At 41.2% G+C, this 18,486-nt stretch overlaps 1 protein-coding gene across 3 annotated transcripts; it reads right to left on the bottom strand.

Moving 5' to 3' along the window:
* Nucleotides 1-1,801: 1,801 nt before the first annotated feature.
* Nucleotides 1,802-18,260, bottom strand: kiaa0513 (KIAA0513 ortholog). Of its 3 annotated transcripts, XM_071547349.1 has the most exons (13): nt 17,993-18,260; nt 17,740-17,941; nt 16,563-16,662; nt 15,600-15,673; nt 14,770-14,840; nt 13,923-14,130; nt 13,788-13,828; nt 13,618-13,690; nt 12,817-12,894; nt 12,194-12,223; nt 6,310-6,390; nt 6,012-6,106; nt 1,802-5,394 (listed from the first exon to the last, which is right to left on the bottom strand). In XM_071547349.1, exons 1-13 carry the CDS (start codon nt 18,162-18,164, stop codon nt 5,345-5,347), a joined length of 1,275 nt encoding a protein of 424 aa, XP_071403450.1. In that variant the 5' UTR covers nt 18,165-18,260; the 3' UTR covers nt 1,802-5,344. The 3 variants fall into 3 exon arrangements, with proteins under 3 accessions (XP_071403450.1, XP_071403449.1, XP_071403448.1); XM_071547348.1 differs by having other exon boundaries at nt 17,740-18,260; XM_071547347.1 differs by lacking the exon at nt 12,194-12,223 and having other exon boundaries at nt 17,740-18,260.
* Nucleotides 18,261-18,486: the final 226 nt, after the last annotated feature.

Raw genomic sequence — 18,486 nt, 5'->3', positions numbered from 1 at the left:
AGATCCCTGTGGGGAAATTGGATAATTGCAATTGCAAATAGTAATAGGATACAACAAAGTACAGTAGATAAGAATGAGAGCAAATTATATATACATACGGTATATATACTGTATATAGTATTAAAGCATAACTAACAGTTGCATCACTAAAATGTATAGATATAAGTAAAAATGTATGAAATATATGCATTACATCATGTATGCAGGGTGCAAAATTAACAACAGTAAAAGATACTGAAACGAAAGAAAAATATGTATGATATAGAAATATACAAAACATTAATTACATGTAGTATGCAATATAGTATATATGCAATATATAACAAATGAGAAATATATGGGAATATGTGGAAAACAGATATGTGAATTTACAGCTTGATACAAGATATGAATATGCAGATAACTTATGTACATGATGTGCTGATTTGCATATGTGCATTACTAGCTGTTCACTAACAGTTGCATTACTAAAATGTAGAGATATAAGTCAAAATGTATGAATGAAAAGTATGAAATATATGCATTACATCATGTATGCAGGGTGCAAAATTAACAACAGTAAAAGATACTGAAACAGTGAAAAAATGAAAGAAAAATATGTGATATAGAAATATACAAAACATTAATTACATGTAGTATGCATTATATATATGCAATATATAACAAATGAGAAATATATGGGAATATGTGGAAAACAGATATGTGAATTTACAGCTGTAAATATACATATGCAGATAACTTGTGTACATGATGTGCTGATTTGCATAATGTGCATTACTAGCTGTTCACATCATCAAAACAACACCAAAGTGAATGTAACACGCGGCGCCCGTGTGTCAAGCGTGTCGAGGCCGGTCTCGCTGGCAGGTCTGGTATTAATTAGACAGGGGGGGGGGGGGCTCATGGTGTGACACCGCCGACTGGCCTTTCACAGCTCATTACACGGTGTCCAATCAGAGCGCAGCCAGCGTGACCGCTGTTTATTTATACACAGAGCTGGAAACGGCAGACTGTTGGCAGCCCGGGCCCCGGCTCTCAAACACTGGAACACTCCGCCACATTGTGCTACTACAGAGGTTCCCAATCAACACCCTGCTCGTATTGACACAGACATATACAACTCCCCCCCCCCCCCATCCCGCCACCACGTACTCAGAGAAGTGCATGGGTGTGCACTATTTTTATTATGTATATTCTATTTTCTGAATGCTCTTACTTTTCCCGTTCCATAGCTATTACTTTGTCTCCCAATGGGGATCAATAAAGTTTCATCTTATCTTATGTTAGGGTTAGATCAATAAATCAGTTTGTCCATATATGGGGCCGGCATTGGCCTTTTATTAAAAATCACACCTGGTCCAGTCAGTATCGTCCATCTCTGATATGATGGATATGATGCAGTTTGATTACATATTTATTGTAGAATTGATCAATACTGGTGGTCTATGGGAAGACCTTAACATTTAGATCAGACTTCACACAAATATGGATGAATATGTTATTGTTATTATAATCCTGGGTTTCAATTCAGAGTTTTAGTGTCCCATGATGGTCTAAATGCTGTTTCAGAGGCTTTTGATCCCTGACAAGAACACAATTCTGGGCCAAACACTGAATTTTTGTAATGTATTTGGCATGAAAAATGTTTTATTAAATTGTATTGAATATCAGCACAAAATATTGGCTATGGGCTTCAATTCAAAATATTATTATTGGCCTTCAAAAAGTCCTAGAGTGTACGGATACTGACAAGCTAGTGAGCAAACACACATGCAGCAGACACATAAACTTACAAAAAGGGTTGACATCAAAAAATAAATTTATTACAGTATCGGCAACTTGACCCAACATTATTGATGACAACACGTCCATGCAAATGTAACCATTGCACAATGAAATAGTAAGGACATCATGAATATCACATATCCCAAATCCTCTTTTTCCCCCTTGTGGTAACATCACTGTATAACAAACCTCCAAAGGCTTCTGCACATAGAGAACACAGAAGCTGTATTGTTAAAAGAATACACAATGTTTCTGGTAGATTGGCCTTTTGGTCAACTTCTCTGTTAAGTGATGAGAACATGGACACCAAAATCATCCATTTGTCCCTGGTAGATCATTGGCTCTGATGGTCCATACTAACACTTTAGCATACACTATGTTGAGTGATAGTAGGCTCCATGCTAACGCTTTAGCATACACTATGTTGAGTGATAGTAGGTTCCATGCTAACGCTTTAGCATACACTATGTTGAGTGATAGTAGGCTCCATGCTAACGCTTTAGCATACACTATGTTGAGTGATAGGAGGCTCCATGCTAACGCTTTAGCATACACTATGTTGAATGATAGTAGCCACTAGCATGATGTCAAAAGTGAGGCAATGAGAACTTGTAGCAGCTCTAAAGCTAAATGGTAACTTATGTGAAATGATATACAGCAAAGTCTGGCAGTTTTGTGATAACAAAACCAGGATCTACTTTCCTTGTTCCCATAAGAAGTGAAGATGGTGTGATGGGAGACTGTGTACAACTAAAAATCACTACGCAATGGATGAATATGTTGTTTATCACCTGAAATAGTTCCAAAAATTAACATGCTACATCAGCTATACTGAGTTAATTAGATTTCATTCTCAAAATCTATGAATCTACAAGCTATAACAAAAACCACAAACATTTTATTACTAAAATGTCTTCTTATTTTGGATGATGCTATGATGCACTTTATCACTAAACATAATGTATGGAACACTGTGGTAAACGATCTACTGGGGACACTTGGATGATTTTGGTGTCTATTTTCTCATCACTTAACACATAAGTTGACCAAAAGCCCATCTCCCAAAATCATGTGCTCCTTGAATGGGTGTATTCCTTGAACGATAAATCTAACTTGGTTGATGCTTCGGCCAAAGTCAACAAGGCCGACCTTCGTTTTAACAATCAAGCAACAACAGACAGACTACCGCTACTCCTACCTTCATTTCTCACCATGTAGAACACAACTTTAAACTTTACACCACTGATATGTTCCATCCAGAGACAGACCATGCATCACAAAAACACAAAAGGCATCAGTCAAAGCAACACGATCGGGGGGGAGATGAGAGTCTAGCGATATCGAGACTAAACGCTGAGTCTAGACCGCTGTGGTACTGATCTAATAAATACGACATACAGTGGTGATATTGGATACACCTATCCGGATGAGGGAGACCTCTGCAAGTGTCCAGACGGAGGCCGGAGGGGTGTACAAGGCATTGAAGTTGACATGCAACATGGTAAGGTCAAAGGTCAAACAGTGGGAGGAGAGTCACGGGGTGTCCAGCCATTCTGCATATGGCCTCAACACAAAACGGGTTATTAGAGGGTTAGGGATTGGCTTACAGGCAGAGGGAGACGATACAGGAGACCACAACAGCTCCAATAAATATCAGAAATAACAAGGCAAGAAGCAGAGAGCGACTGAACACACTGTATGTAGCTAAAAGACTGTGACTAAACTCTGGAGGAATGATTTAAGTTCACGTTAAAGGTTATTGCACGACACTATAGGCAAGCACTTTGATGGGACGCTTCAAATGGGGAGAGGGGGTAATAGGGCACTTCAGGGTCATAACCACGGGGTCCTCCTGGACCACAATACACAATGACATCAGTCATGTACACATTTACACTCAGGCAGTTCACTAGCCGCAAAGAGACCCACAATTCACAAACAGTAGTACACGATAAAGTCTCTGAACACACGGAGAGTAAAATGTACAGTATTTACAACAATTGGGTAGACACAATAGATTGAACACATGTGAAACTCCAACCTGCCTGGCGTTAAAAACACATGGAACCGTACGGCATTTAAAAAGCACACGTCTCGAAACAGGCTAAGGATTGGGGGTTTTTTCTGTCAGATCTGTTTCCCCATGGCTCCCTCGAAAGCGTCGGCCTCTCACTGAGAGAGCGCTTTCGGAGACACAATGCTACCCCGCAGTGGCGGGACACGGCAATACAATCAAGGGGGGGAGGGGGGGGCGGCACCTCACAGGCTCAAGGACTCGCTTTCCCGTCGGCTCGATGCGTTGGACACATGCAAATATACAGATACACATACATGCACGCGTAGGACGGGAAAGCACTGTGTATGGTAGTATATGGACGAACTTTTCACTAAATTGGCATGCTGCTGGTTCTTGAACTTTCTACATACATCTACTACTTCTAGTCGAATCGAGTACTAATACAACAGAGCACCACTAAAAACACAGATACCAACACACTGAATGTTATTTGCATGCATAAGAAGTCGAAGAGAGTCTTAGATTGATCTTTGCGGGTTCGGGTGCGGGTGCCTTGTTAGTGTTTGGTGGGACAGCTGGGAATAAACACAAGGCACTTTGGATGGACAGGGAGTCTCTAATGTTCCCATGGGTACAGTAAAGTCTCTACTAAAAACCATAAAAAAATAATACTACTAGATTGTAAAGTGTGTGCCAGGATAAGAGATACAAAAAAAGGGAGGGGGGGGGTTGGAATAGGTAGTGACACATCTCTAAGTGGGAAGACTTGAGAAGAAGGCATGGAGATATATACGGAGATATAGATTTGTGGGTTTCAGTGATCTGAATTCTATCTGAATTCACCTGAATGCAGGTAAACTCCGCCCATCTGGTGCTCCCAGCAGATTAAAACAAGCGCTAAGAATTATTTTTTACTGTTACCCAGGTCTGGTGTGTTGAGATTTATGTCATATGTAACAAGGCTTGATGATACAGAGTATAGTGTTTTTTTTCACAGATGCTTATATAGCTGAATATGGTGTAACACTGACATGTAATGAATATGGTTAAACTGGTAAAACATCATAAACATCACATAGGGTATATAATCTATAAATCATGTGTATTATGTATTATATGTAAATCTAGAGTGTCTGACACTATAATTAGACTGTCTAAGTGTTATTGTACACTGGATGTTGAACCTTTTCCTTTATGCTTGTAGCTGTTCTGAGGCTCATCACAGACAGAGGCCTTATGAATATTGAAGTGTGCACTGGCTGCTAATGTCGTATTATTGCTGATACAGGACAAGGCAGAAGGGAGCTCTGCAAAGTTGGATAAATAGGGTTGTGCTACAGTTGATTACAGTTGGTTAGCTACATTGTTTTCCAGCAAATAGCGCCACGCCTATGCGACACCGGTCAAATGGAGTCGGTCACTGTGACATTGGGATGTTGAGACACTGCTGATGTGTGTGTGTGTGTGTGTGTGTGCGTGTGTGTGTGTGTGCTGTCAGTCCGTCACGTCGAGACTTGGAAATGTAGCCCGTTGTCCTCGGGTTCACTCTGCCGCCATTTTCTCTATGTGGTCGCTCAGCAACTTGTACTGTTCTGCAAAGGGGGGAAAACACACACAGACAAGATTCCTTTAAAGTGGCCCTACGCAAGATTTTGATGTAACAAATCCACCTGTTTTATCAGCCTTTCATATTGAAAATGGATTTTGGCTCCGTCTGCACTGCATTTCCTTAGATCACAGTGTGTTCAGTACTGTGTCGTCTTTCTCCTTGGATTGTCTGTTGATGCAGTTTGAGTTTGTCTTTTCTTTGTCTGTTCAGCCGTGGTGGCTATCACTGCTCATGCTAACTACCCAGTTCTTCTTCTGTTTATTCCAAACAAACTGGAGATGTAAAACGCATCACAGATGATTTTTGCCCAGGAAAGAGCGAACAGACACCAGCTGTATGGAACAGCAAATGTAAAAGCTTTCATTAACTGGTTATAGGCTGAATCAATATTGCGTTGTATCAATTGAACATAGAGAGTACCAAAATAGAGATTTATTTTTGTGCAAATGTCAGAAAACATCTAAACATCTCAGACCACAAAACAAAACACAGACCACTAAACAACAAAATGGACCCAGAAATGCAAGGTACATCGCCAATAGCCGTTTACAATAACAGTGTTCAAGTGTTTTATGGTGGATTTTCCCTTTAAGGCTTTACCTTCGTTCAGGTTCCCGATGACTGCCTGCTTCTTCAGGAAGTCATTGCAGAGTTTCTTACTGAGTCCAAAAGCCAGCATGTTATGGGTGAATGTCCTGGAAATACACAAATGGACCAAACTCATCACGGTGCAAATAGAAAACACTACAGCTTCTGCTATTTGGACCAGTAACTCGTTTTACCACTAGGCGGCCTCCCTAAGCAACCTGCTGATACTGTTAACAGCTACAAATCAAAGCCTACAAGTGCCTGTTTTCATTTCATCAGTACACAGAGAACACGGTGGCTGCTTCCTCACCCCAGTTGGCCGAAGGCGATGTTCTCATCGATTTTGGAGCTGTCGTCCCTCTCCTCCTGGGTCATATGACACCACTTCTCCCTGCGGCACAGACAGAATGCAGGAGTCAGGCTTTCATGCCGAGGTTTCCCCGTTTGACCTTCAGCTTCTCTACATAAACAACAGGCCGGGGGTGGGTATCGCAAAATATCACCAGTATCATCATCGGTGTCACCGTCTACTGATTTTAAGATATAAAGACGATGCTGAAAGATCACAAAGACCTTCACAATGTTGGACAGTGGGATCTCAGGCTTTCCACTGGTTTATGGGTATTTCGGTGGTGGAGAACCGACCTTATTCACATGGCGGCCATTTTGAACACTCGGGGTGCTATCTCGAAGATTGTCATATATATAAAACTAGTGTTGCTTCAACACATATGTGACTTCAGATAGACCTAACAGTTATCAAATTAGCTAACAATCCAAGAAACCACTGACAGCTTGAATTTAGCAGGGAAGTTAGTTAGCTAACTTACTAGTTTGTTTTTTGTTTTTTTATTATTATTAGAGTCTTCAAATATACAACAAATTGGCAATGACAGTTCTTTCTATATCACCAGAGTAAGCTGAGTACAGTACATATGTGTCAAAGACAATAATCAACAAAAACAAACAAAGAGAAAAGAAATCATAAATTAAAGGAAAAAAAAAAAAGAAAAAAAAAAAAAAAGAACAATGTATACATTCCAGGGGTTAATTTACTTTATACTGCGCAAATACAAAGTGTAATTTTTGGGCATTCATGCTTTTCATACATTTTTGAGATTTGGAAAATGCTACTAATTCGTTTTTAAAGGCTGTTAAACAGGGATGTGTTTTGCAATATTTACATTTGTGTATAAAATATTCTGCCAAAATAATTAAATCATTCATTAAAAATTCTATATTTCTATCTTCTATAAACATTGCAAATTTGACATTTTCTAGTAGAAATGGTGGTAGAACCTCAATGCTAGAATTAATCCATAAATTCAAATTAGACCAAAAATTATGAGTTATATTACAGTGAAAAAATAAATGATCTGTTGTCTCTACCTCTGTATTATAAAAATTGACAAGAATTACAGTCTATATTAAATTTTAATGTTAGAAATTAACTAATTTACTATTAGCTAACTTAATTAATTAGCTAATTTACTAGTAAGGTACCTAGGCTAAAACTCTGGTAGCTAGCTGTAATGGACAAAATATAGGCCCTCTGGATTCTTCTTGTTTCCAATGTGTTTTTCAGTGGGGGAAATGCGTGTTCAAAATGGCCGTCACGTGAATACAGTAAATTCAGCACGGCTTGAGCATATACTTAAGTGAATAAAATGTGCTTTAAAAAACAAAAGTTTCCACGATACCCACCGCTCAGTTTGGAACGGCATGCAAATAGCAGCAAAAAAATACGATTCCATTCATACAAATGAAACATAAAACGATGACAAAGAGCTTCGAACATAACTTGCCATCAGCAAAACAGATAACAAAACACATTATCCATTCACAATTAATCATTGTTATCAAGCAGATGAACATAAAACATTCAAGTAAAGCATAGATTTGTCATACTCGGTACAAATGCCTGGAAAAAAAAAAATTCACCAACACCACAGGAGACATCAAGCTTGTCAAAATGACAGCTAACGATTGGGAACTGGTTAAAGACATGACAGTCTCAGTACATATACGGTACTGTATAACTGACAGGAACTCATATTGCTTTAATTCTTGTCACATACAGTATCATGTAGTACCTTTAGGGATTTTGAATGCTGGAAGGTAGAAATTTTTAGAACAATACACCTACAGCTAGTCTAAATAAAAGCTAGGACCAGGACACAGATCTACAGTCTTAAGAGATTTCCAAAAGGCTTAATGGGTAAGTTTTGCTACTCAGGCTCTCTGCATAACTATATATATCTATATATGACAAAACAGACAGGCCAGTGCTATAAAAACACAGGGAACAACCACACGTTCATGCAAACACAAAGACCGTACAGGGATTTCTAGTTCCATGTAAATAGAGAACACGTAGTAGCTTCTATCACTTTCTCGCTTGATCTAGCAAATTTTCTTTGAAACTCTTTCATAAGGCTGTAACTGCCTCAAACTGTCTCCGATAGTCTTTCCCTGTTCTATATCATCAATCTGTGATGTTCAATGCATTCCAGGAGTTATTTTATGATAGCTGAAAACATTTTCTGCTATCAAACTCTATTGTAGCTGCACTGGAAATATCTCAAAGTGATGTCAGCTCATTTTACGTTTGGCCAGTTATCTACAGCAAATAAGAAAAATATACCGCCAAACGACAAAATTGGACCCAGAAATGCTAGGTACATCGCTAATAAAAGTGTTCAAGGCAGGATTTTTCCTTTAAGGCCAATTCCCAGCATGTACTGCGCATCCCTGCAATCAACCCGCGGCGGCACTTGAAAGGAAACAAGCCAGCGTGCAAAGAGGGCAAAAAGGAGCGACAGCAAAGAGTACCTGGATGGAGAAAATAAGATCACATGCAAATGGCCATATTGCAGTCAGGGGATTAATGGAGTGAACATGCAATCGGCTGTGGAGAGGGAGAGAGCGCCTCAGGACTGCAGTGGAGTCTGCTGCCTCCCCTGCAGATTCTAGATATCATGCCATACAAGCACCATACCAGGCACTGTACATGTCTAGTGGCACATTTAGAGTATAAACTGTGGGTTTGGTGTTTTTACTTGTTAAAGAAAGGCACAGAAATATACAGCATGATTAGTAGGCGAATCGCATCACCCATTAAACAACTAAAACAAAAACAGCAACGGAAGCCAAATGATGCAGAAACAGAGAAAAACCTGTACAGCCAAAAAACACAAGGGTAGAGTCAAATCTATGCTTTTCTTATGGTGAAACACGATATGCATCATTTTTTAAAACAAATGTAGTAATCCAATTATAATGGCATGCAAAAACACTTCCGATTTACAATTCAAATAATGCGGTCATGACTGCCATGCTGCGATTAAGCAAATTATGTCCTGCAATTAATACAGAGCGCAGTCCCGGACTCTCTCCTGAACTGCAGCCAGCCAGTCTGAGGATTTAACATGAGAGCCCTACTGTCTGTCGCTGTTCACTGGAGCGCGTCTGACAAACTGCAAATTAGACCCAGGGCTACACCCAGACCTTGAGCCGCCCTCACCCTTCACCACGAAGCCGAGCACCCATCTGCTCGGCTCTCAAGTCAACGCTCCCGCCCTTCCCCGCCTTTTCTACATCTATCTCAGTATTTTTCTCAGTCTATCTCTCTCTCTGACCCTCTGTCAGTAGACGGCTTTCAGGTGATGTAACACACCCTCTGGCGGCCATATTGGAGGTCCTCAGTTCTTTGGCGTTCTTTGGTGTCGCAACAGATTGAATCGAATTTCCGTGCTGTTTTTGAGCGGGAACTGATCATTTCATCACTGATACATCTGATCGAGTTTGTGTTTATATGATGTTAGCGTGCTAGCTAGCTAACCATAGGATCTGCTCAGTTAACCATCACAGTCTTGTAAACACAACAGATTTGGGCACTAGCTAGTAGTATATCTAGTAGAAGCTAGAGTAGTAGCTGCTGGTTCCATGGTAACATTAACACCAGTTGTTTTGCTAAATGAGCCTGCTGGCTAGTTAGCTAGCTAAGAGTTAGTTCAGGTCAGAGCCATTGAGAGAAAGAGTTGCGTCAGCTCCATTCACTTCATCAGGCCAATTATTTTACAGCAATGGCGGATCATGGAGACCCTCAATAGTTCCAAACAGCCGGAGCTAGCAACTGCATCGCCATAGGGAAGCAGTGTTTCAACTGCTGCTTTTAGTGGGAATCAGTAGTGGATTTGAGGAGGGATGCGAGGGGATGTCATCCCCCTTGAAATGAAAATTGTCAAAAAGCATCCCCTTTGTAACACTGCCATCCCCCTTTCATCCCTCTTTATGGCACAAAGATATCATTTAATCAAGAAATGTGTAAGCCCTTATTGTTGATATTTAATCATTTTAAAGAATATAGCACATCTGGAGTTTACAGCAAATCCGAGGGCGGGGGGGGTCACACCCACCTGCATTGATACGGATGCATGTTTTTTTATTGGTTGATGGCACAGCAAAAGCTGCAACCTGGCTATGACACCTTGAGGACATTATTTTGGCTATTATAAACGGGCTGGTGGGCAGGTAGGTCTGCAGGACTACAGGTGTGAGAAACGTCAGAAGTCATAATGATTATTTTCTATAATTTAGCCTACACTGTCTGAAGTGGGGAAAAAAAGAAACAGAGATTAAACAGAGATTAGATAGCTAGTTGACATTTTAACACCAAAATTATATTAATGAAGAAAAGGCCATACATTAAGCTACATTTCATGTTGCCAGGCAACAAAATAAACAGGAAGTCAAGATGAACCTAGTTTGAATTTTGTTGTTCAAGTGGCAGGTAGTCACCGTCAAAGGGAGGAAGCCCTTTGTGTGTCGTTCTCATGTAAACAAATAAAATTTGACTAAGGATCACAGGACTTAGAGCACAAAGGTGTTTACAGCGCTATGTGCTGAATTTTGTGCAGTGGCTCCTAATTTGATTACTGCAATGCAGGGGCCAACTCCAATTCTGAGAACAGTGCCTTGGTTCAGGGCATTGGCAGGAGCATCTGATACCTAACATCGCTAACTTGCATGTCTTTTGAGTATAGCATTGAATATACCTTTGTGCTGTTACAATATAAACAAAAGGGTAAAGAGCTGGTCCCCTACCCTCCATGCTGTCGCCACTATCAAATTGTTTGTCTCCATAAGGACCCCACCATCCCCCTGGAAATTTGTGTACAAATCGACTACTGGTGGTAATAACTTCAAAATCAGTATTACTTTTGCTACTTATCTTTTTATCACATGTGAATCGAGTTTGTAATATGTTTTAGAGCATTTCAGTTTAATTCCACTTAACCAAATTTCTATATTTAATCTGACTATGTTGTCTTATGTAGGCCTACGGAAACAGATTAATAGAGCAAAACAATAACGTTAAACTAGCTAACGTTAGCAATCAGTTTGGTATTAGGTTAAGTTACGTTCTCTTAAATTCTCTGTAATTTCATGCGTGACGTTATCTTAAAGTCCAAAAAAGTAAATAATAATAATGATAAAATTAGGCCACATTAGGATGTAACACAGTGAACAGCTAGCAATCAAAGCAACACATCATTGACTAGTAAAGGTGCCAAGCCTTAATCACTCTAATCTTCTATTTTGAGATCATTTTGAATCATAATATTAAATAGTAAATATTACAGACATATAACCTGTCAGTTTACAATACTCTAAATCAGTTGTCGTATTCTTTATTATACCCAAAGTCGCAGTTGTTAGTACTGTTCCCATAGAAAACAATGGATTCAAATGGACCGCTTGGAACTATCGGGAGCTACATGAACCATGTGACCGTCATGTGACCGTGTAGCGTTTTTGACCCTCCTCTCTTTCTCTCAATGGCTCTGGTTCAGGTTAACTGAGCTGAGTCTTCTCAAGCTACAACTCAGAGTGTTTTGGATTGGGGACTATAGCTAAAGACAAGACAGTTTACTGTGTCACAGTAACCTACATTTGGAAACAAATTATCAGCTCATTCACTTTACCTACACTACAGCAATCTTTTTCAGCTAGCTGTCTTTTTCTAGCCTGGTTGTCATATATTTAAACATTATTTGCACACAGCTAATTCTCCAATGGACCTCCATGATGGCATCCATCTCCTCTCTCCCTTGATTAATGTTTGGTTCCTCCCTCAGTCTGACTAGTTTGACTACAGCTTTTGAGGGCAGCCGACAAACGGAAGGACAGACCTCTCGTCTTTCTCTTCGTCCCGTGTTCCCCTGCCCGGCAGCAAGGCACAAGGAGACAAAGGGTTAAACTCGGCATGCAGAAAAGGGGAAGAAGAACAACAACAGCTTATCGAGAAGAGAAGAGAAGAGAAGAGAAGAGAAGAGAAGAGAAGAGAAGAGAAGAGAAGAGAAGAGAAGAGAAGAGCTCGGGGCATCAGATCATCAGCAGCAGTGAATTAACCACAAGCATAAAGAGCAGCACTGTGAGGTTTCTCTTTAAGATACTAATCAATGCTGAAGCCAGCAATACATCGCTACAGGATCTCCTACCCCTATTTATATTTCATTAGACAGACACAGTGACACACACACACACACAAATCAACAGTCCACTTCTTTTTTAAATCATACCTCACGTCCAAATTTCATATTTATGTTGGTTTTGCCTTATTTCATATCATCTTCATGCTCTCACTATCACAGGATTTTTTTTTATTTGTATACCTTCCCCTTTAATGAACATTCAATGATCTACTATTGAAGTGAACATTTTTCCAACCCACACTGATTTCATGTAAATAAACACTAATCCATCCTTTCATTTATCCATCCACCCCCCCACCCATCCATCCATCCCGTCTCACCTTGTCGTCGGCGATCTCTTCTTCCTCTCACAGTGGACGGCGTCGAAGAAGGCGGCGTTCCAAAATCGTAACGTGTGCCTGACAGAGGAGAAGAAAAATTACAGATGACAGGTTTTCCGCCATATTGGACCCCTACACCAAGTTGAGAGGCAAATGCAAGTGCTGGGGCAGTGATCGCAAAGAATGGAATCATAAATGAAATCAGCATTTATAGCAAAACATTAAAGTACATAGTCATTAAGATGTTATATTAATATACGTATATTATCCTTGCCATAGTAAGTTTCTGATTACAGATTATTATGGTATAGAGCAGTGATTCTCAACCTTTTTCATATCAAAGACCCCTAATTTAGTCCACATTAGGGCCACGGACCCCCATTTGAGAGTATTTCTATTGTTAGATATGATTTTGTCCAGCATTCAGAATCATCAGAATCAGAATCAGAAATACTTTATTGATCCCCGAGGGGAAATTGGGTTCCATGACTATTCCATGACTCCATTCCATGATTCCATGATTCACATTTGACTCACAAATGACTCCATGATTACATGACTATTTGTATTGTAGGTAGAGAGATAACAGAGAAACTACGATCAAAATAGCTTCTTATACCTTCTCTAGTTGTGTTAACATCTGAAATAAATGAAATAATGCTAAAAATTTAACAATTCCTCAATTTGCTGGGGACCCCCAGGAACCCCCTCAAGGACCACTGGTGGTCCCCGGACCCCACGTTGAGAACCACCGGTATAGAGTGAATCTCATCCGGAGCTGTCTGTGCTTTGTGAACCTACCAGATGGGCTGCTGCTTCAGGTGGGTGTACAGGTACACCTTTTCCCCTTTCTTTTCCTCTGGACCCTCTGACACTGGGGAAGAAGAGAAAACATGACACCCAAGTCTGATTTCATTTCATATTTTATAAAACTTGCATGTCCTGCTCAAGCGATTCATAGTGAACCATACCTGGTGATTTGGGCTTCGTCTCAACTGGACTCTCTCCCTCCCTGGAACAGAAGGGGAAAGGAAGAATTAGACATGAAAAAAGCGCTAAGAATGACAGGAATGAAAAAGGAGGAGGCGGAGGGGGCGTTCTCTCACTCGGGCTTACGGGCCGCCGGGCCCCGCAGCTTGCTCTCCAGGCCCCCGAAGAAGCCCTTGACGTCGGACTTGGAGGTGGTTTTGAGGAGGCGCTCGGCGGCGTCCTTCTTCCCGGTGAGCCAGGAGTTGGCCTTGTTGAGGTAGGAGTCCAGGCCGGCCGGGGGACCGCCGCGGTCCAGCAGCTCCGAGGGGGACGGCTGGGACTTCCCTGGACGAGCAGAGACGAGAGAATATGAACATCATGCCGTCTGTTTACTGATGTCACCTTACGGGATTTCTGGGTGTTGAAGTTCAAATTTTTCAGATGGTTACTTCTCACTGCCACTTAAGAGTCAACAACATGCCTGTGAAGTTCAGCTTTACTTCACAGGCATTTCAATCTAGGGCAGACTTGACCTCATCTTGATGCAATGCAGTGTCTCATCGTAGACTTAACTCAAATCCTCCTGCTTGCATAAGCACAAACAGAGTCTGCGTGCAGCATTGCATATGACTTTGTGGTGTTGCTGCAAGTGAAACCACAGGGCCAACCTGTAATAACCCTCGCTATGAATCAGCACTGATTTTTTTTTATTTTTTTACCAAAAGCTGTAATAGCTCCAGGATCTTCACATTTCTTGTTTCATTGATTTGATTTTACTGAACTTTACAGTTACAGTGCAAATTTCCCTTGAGGTGATAAAGGTACATTTCATACAGTTGTCCATTGGTTATAGAATATGAAGTGTAGACATTATCAGTGTTATTGAGGCATACATGGAGCGATACAGGGTATGATGATGATTGGAGACGATGAAATCTGTGTGTGTGTGTGTGTGTGTCAGATCAGACAAGGTCCAGGCCTTACCGATGTAGTAGTACGTGAAGCACATGGTCATGAGGTTTTTGGCCGGGCTGTAGTCGTCCATTTGGTAACATCTGTAACCCAACAGAAGTTATCAATCAAACAGGAAGCCATCATGGTGGAAATGAACACCTCTCTGTCTGGAAGATTACCGAGACAGATGTTGACACACGGCTTTCCTCCAGTCACGGTTTGTGACTACACACAGACGCAATGAAGACACGCTGTTGCTTCAGAGCCTTCCAGAAATGATGCAACTGCCTTGAACCTATCAGTAGAATTGATGAAAATGCAGTTTTTGGTTTGAAGTTACAGGGTTAGACCGATATTGGCCTTTTATTAAAAATTGGATATTGTCCAGTCAGTGTGGTCCACCTCTGATATGATGGATATGATGCAGTTTGATTTATATATTTATTGTAGAATTGATCAATATTACACTGGTTGTCTGTGGGAAAACCTTAACTTGAACTGATTCTAATGTGACATCAGATTCCACACAAGTATACAGGAATATTATATATATTGCTATCATCCTGGGTTTCAATGGGGAGTTTTAGTGTCCCATGGCCTAAATGCTGTGCGAGAAGCTTTTCCACCAGACCAAAACTGAAATTGTGAGGGCAACATTGAATGTCTTGTAATACCTTTGGCATAAAAATGGTCAGATTTAAAGATATCACTAATTGCCAAGTACTATCGGCAGCTTCAATCCAAAAATGATGGTATTGGTCCCCAAAAACCCATATTGGTCAAAGTTACATACAAAATAAGATTGTGATAAATCAAATGAAATGAACAACCAACAGACAGAATCAGCCGCTCAGACTCACTCGAACAGCACGACCGCAAAGGACTGCACCAGTCTGTAGAAGGTTGCTTCGCTCACACATTTGGAGTTGCAGCGCTGTAAAATAAAAGAGCATGAGAGAGATAAGTTGTGAGCTTGTTCAGACAAGCTGAAAGTATGAAGACAAAAACATGACTGACCACTTCCATTTGACACACATCAGCTAGCTGACGCATAACAACAACTTCATACATGGGAAAAATGTTGGAGGAATCTACTTATTTTTTGATTAGATTTCTTTTGCTATTATCGTTTTAACAGAAGAGTGTGTAAGCCACTTGCTATATATATATATATATATTTTTTTTTTACTAAAGGAACACCTCACTCCAAAATGAAAATCTTGTCATTATCTATTCATCCCCATGTCAGTTGAAACTCCACAAGTTTAAAGTTTGTCGGACCACCAAACACACAGCGAGTTAGCTACTGCAGTTCCATCTCAACTATTGAAGTGGATATGTCTAGTTGTTAAGAGTTCCAAAAAGGGCATAAAATATCCATCAAACTTCCCCAAACAACTCATACAGCCTAATCCAAGTGTTTTGTAGCCAAACCCTATCCCCAGACTCTCTAAAGAGCTGCACCTGGTCTGACTGGTGGGGTAAAACCTTCTCTCATCTGACTGTGGGAGAAGGAAGTGAATCTTTGCTAATGATCTTAGCTGGAATACTGCTGTATTTCCAAGCTTGAAATTCAGTGGTATTCCCCTACAGCTGCCACAGACCTCTGGCTACATTCCAGTCTTTTATCATTACATCTGCTGGTACATCTGATAAGTCAGATCCTTGCAGCCCTTTACATACACTTTACATACTACAACACATGGCATCCAAAACAAAACCACAACTTATAATTCTCTTAAAGGTCATGTGTGACGTGTGACTGAATGGCAGTCCCCTCTGGCGTTACACTTTACCCTGTCTTCATTTCCCCATATATTCACCTGTGCGCTGACATATTTGGCGAACCACTCCCTGCCTTTGCCGTTCTCCCCGCTGCACAGCTCTCCGAAACGAGCCTTCTCTTCCTGGTCAAAGTCCTCCCTATAAAAAAACGGGTATAAAAATGATCAGATTTTATGGCTTTATGGAAACACAGTCACCTCGCTACTGGTTTTACTTGCTTACTTATTTGTATACAGAAAACAGAGCTGTATTTGGAGTTTTGATGGATTGAGAAAGTTCCAAAAAGCTGATTTTCTGTGTACAAGCCAAATTCAGGGTAATGAATATACAAATGTACAAAATATGTATGTATATTGTCAAATTAGTTCTAGGGTGCGTCATTATAAAGAAGCCCACTTCTAGGTGTGCAGAGGCATTACAGCTATGCGGTGGCACACCTTTGACAGCTGAGCTAACAATGATAACGAGTCATTTGAGGAAACCGTTTAAGGAAACGTCAAGTCAAATGTAGAAACGTCTCTCCACAGTGTGATGACTCAGGTGCAGCAGCAACCTACAGGCTCGAAAATCAGGCTTGTAACCGGGAGGTCACGAGTTCAGACTAGCTTGATAAGATCTAGACCGTGAGAGCATCACTGCAGAGAATCACTCTCCACATGGTCTAACATTTCTGCACATGTGCTACTTCCATCTGTAAATATGATCTGAACATACTGTATATTCTACCTGAAAATACAAACAGCCACCAATGCACGCTAATAATGTGGAGAGCCACCTATGCACATTTTGCACACGCTCCATATGCTTCTAACTGTAGATCTGTAAACTGCAAACACCCGCTATCCTGTCAATCTGGCAAAGAGGCTGCATCTTTGTTTACTTGGATTTTTTTTCAAATATGTTATTTTGTTGTAATTATTTGTCGTTTGTGTTATCCTCAATCCTCAGTTTGCTCAAATCTTATCTATACTGACTTCTCCACTGCTGCAATAACCCAATTTCCCCATCATTTAAATTTCATCTAATCTAATCTGATCTGTATGAATATGAAGCAGGGCGGTGCATACTCAGTTGACTCTCCCTCAATAAATAAAGAAGAAAAAGAGGGTGAAGAAAAAATAAACTAAAATTGAAAAGGTCAATATATCCCTTTTAACAATGCAAATTTATAATGGTGCATCGCACTTAAAAAAAAACCCAGGGAGTCTTCCTTACTTTCCGTGGAAAACCTTCTCGACGTAAGCCTTCATGAACTCCCGCCTCTCCGCCGTCTCGGCGCCGCCGTCCTCCCCGCTGTGATTGGACGAGGACGACGAGCGCCTCAGCTCCCACCTGTGGGAGGGCGGGTCCATGTCGTTCTCGCTGTCCGCCGACTCGGTCGCGTCGCTGTCCCCGTCCCCGTCCCCGTCCTCGCCCCCTTGGTGGTGGTGCTGGTGGTGGTGGTGGTGGTGGTGGTGGTGGTGTGAGCTGGGGTTGGTTGGGGCCATGGGCTCCGGCAGCAAGGGCTCCTGCTGGGGCTCCGGGGAGAAGATGTCGGCGTGGCCCTGGTGTTGGCTCCCGTCGCCGCCGCCGGGGGGGGGGGCTGTGGCCTCCGAGGGCATGTCGAAGTCTATGAGGTTGTCCACTGCGACGCCCTCCATGTTGGAAGACTTCCTCTAGCTCTTTGACAGTTTCTCAGAGTGAGCTAGTGTAGGAACATGAAGGTGGCAACCGGTATGGGTGGTTGTAGGTGGCAATCAAGGTGACTTAATTAGGGATAGGTGGTAGACTGGATCTATGTAGACCCTCCCATCCTCTGGGGGTGCTGATATCAAGTGGACTCACAAACCCAAAGCATCTGTGGAAAGAAGGATAGAGGAGAAACATTAGCAATCATCTTTTACATGTAATTAAACTGCACACAGCACGCTCATGTTCACCAACCCGGTCGGCCTGTGACGCTTTATACCAATGATACCAAAG

This window comes from Centroberyx affinis, unplaced genomic scaffold, assembly GCF_046629955.1.
Source record: "Centroberyx affinis isolate AG114_WGS23_722 - 3 ecotype Tasmania unplaced genomic scaffold, CSIRO-AGI_Caff_v1 ptg005840l_1, whole genome shotgun sequence".
NCBI lineage: Eukaryota > Metazoa > Chordata > Actinopteri > Beryciformes > Berycidae > Centroberyx > Centroberyx affinis.
The sequence above is the reverse complement of the archived record's forward strand: the minus strand, read 5'-3'. Positions and strand labels throughout refer to the sequence as shown.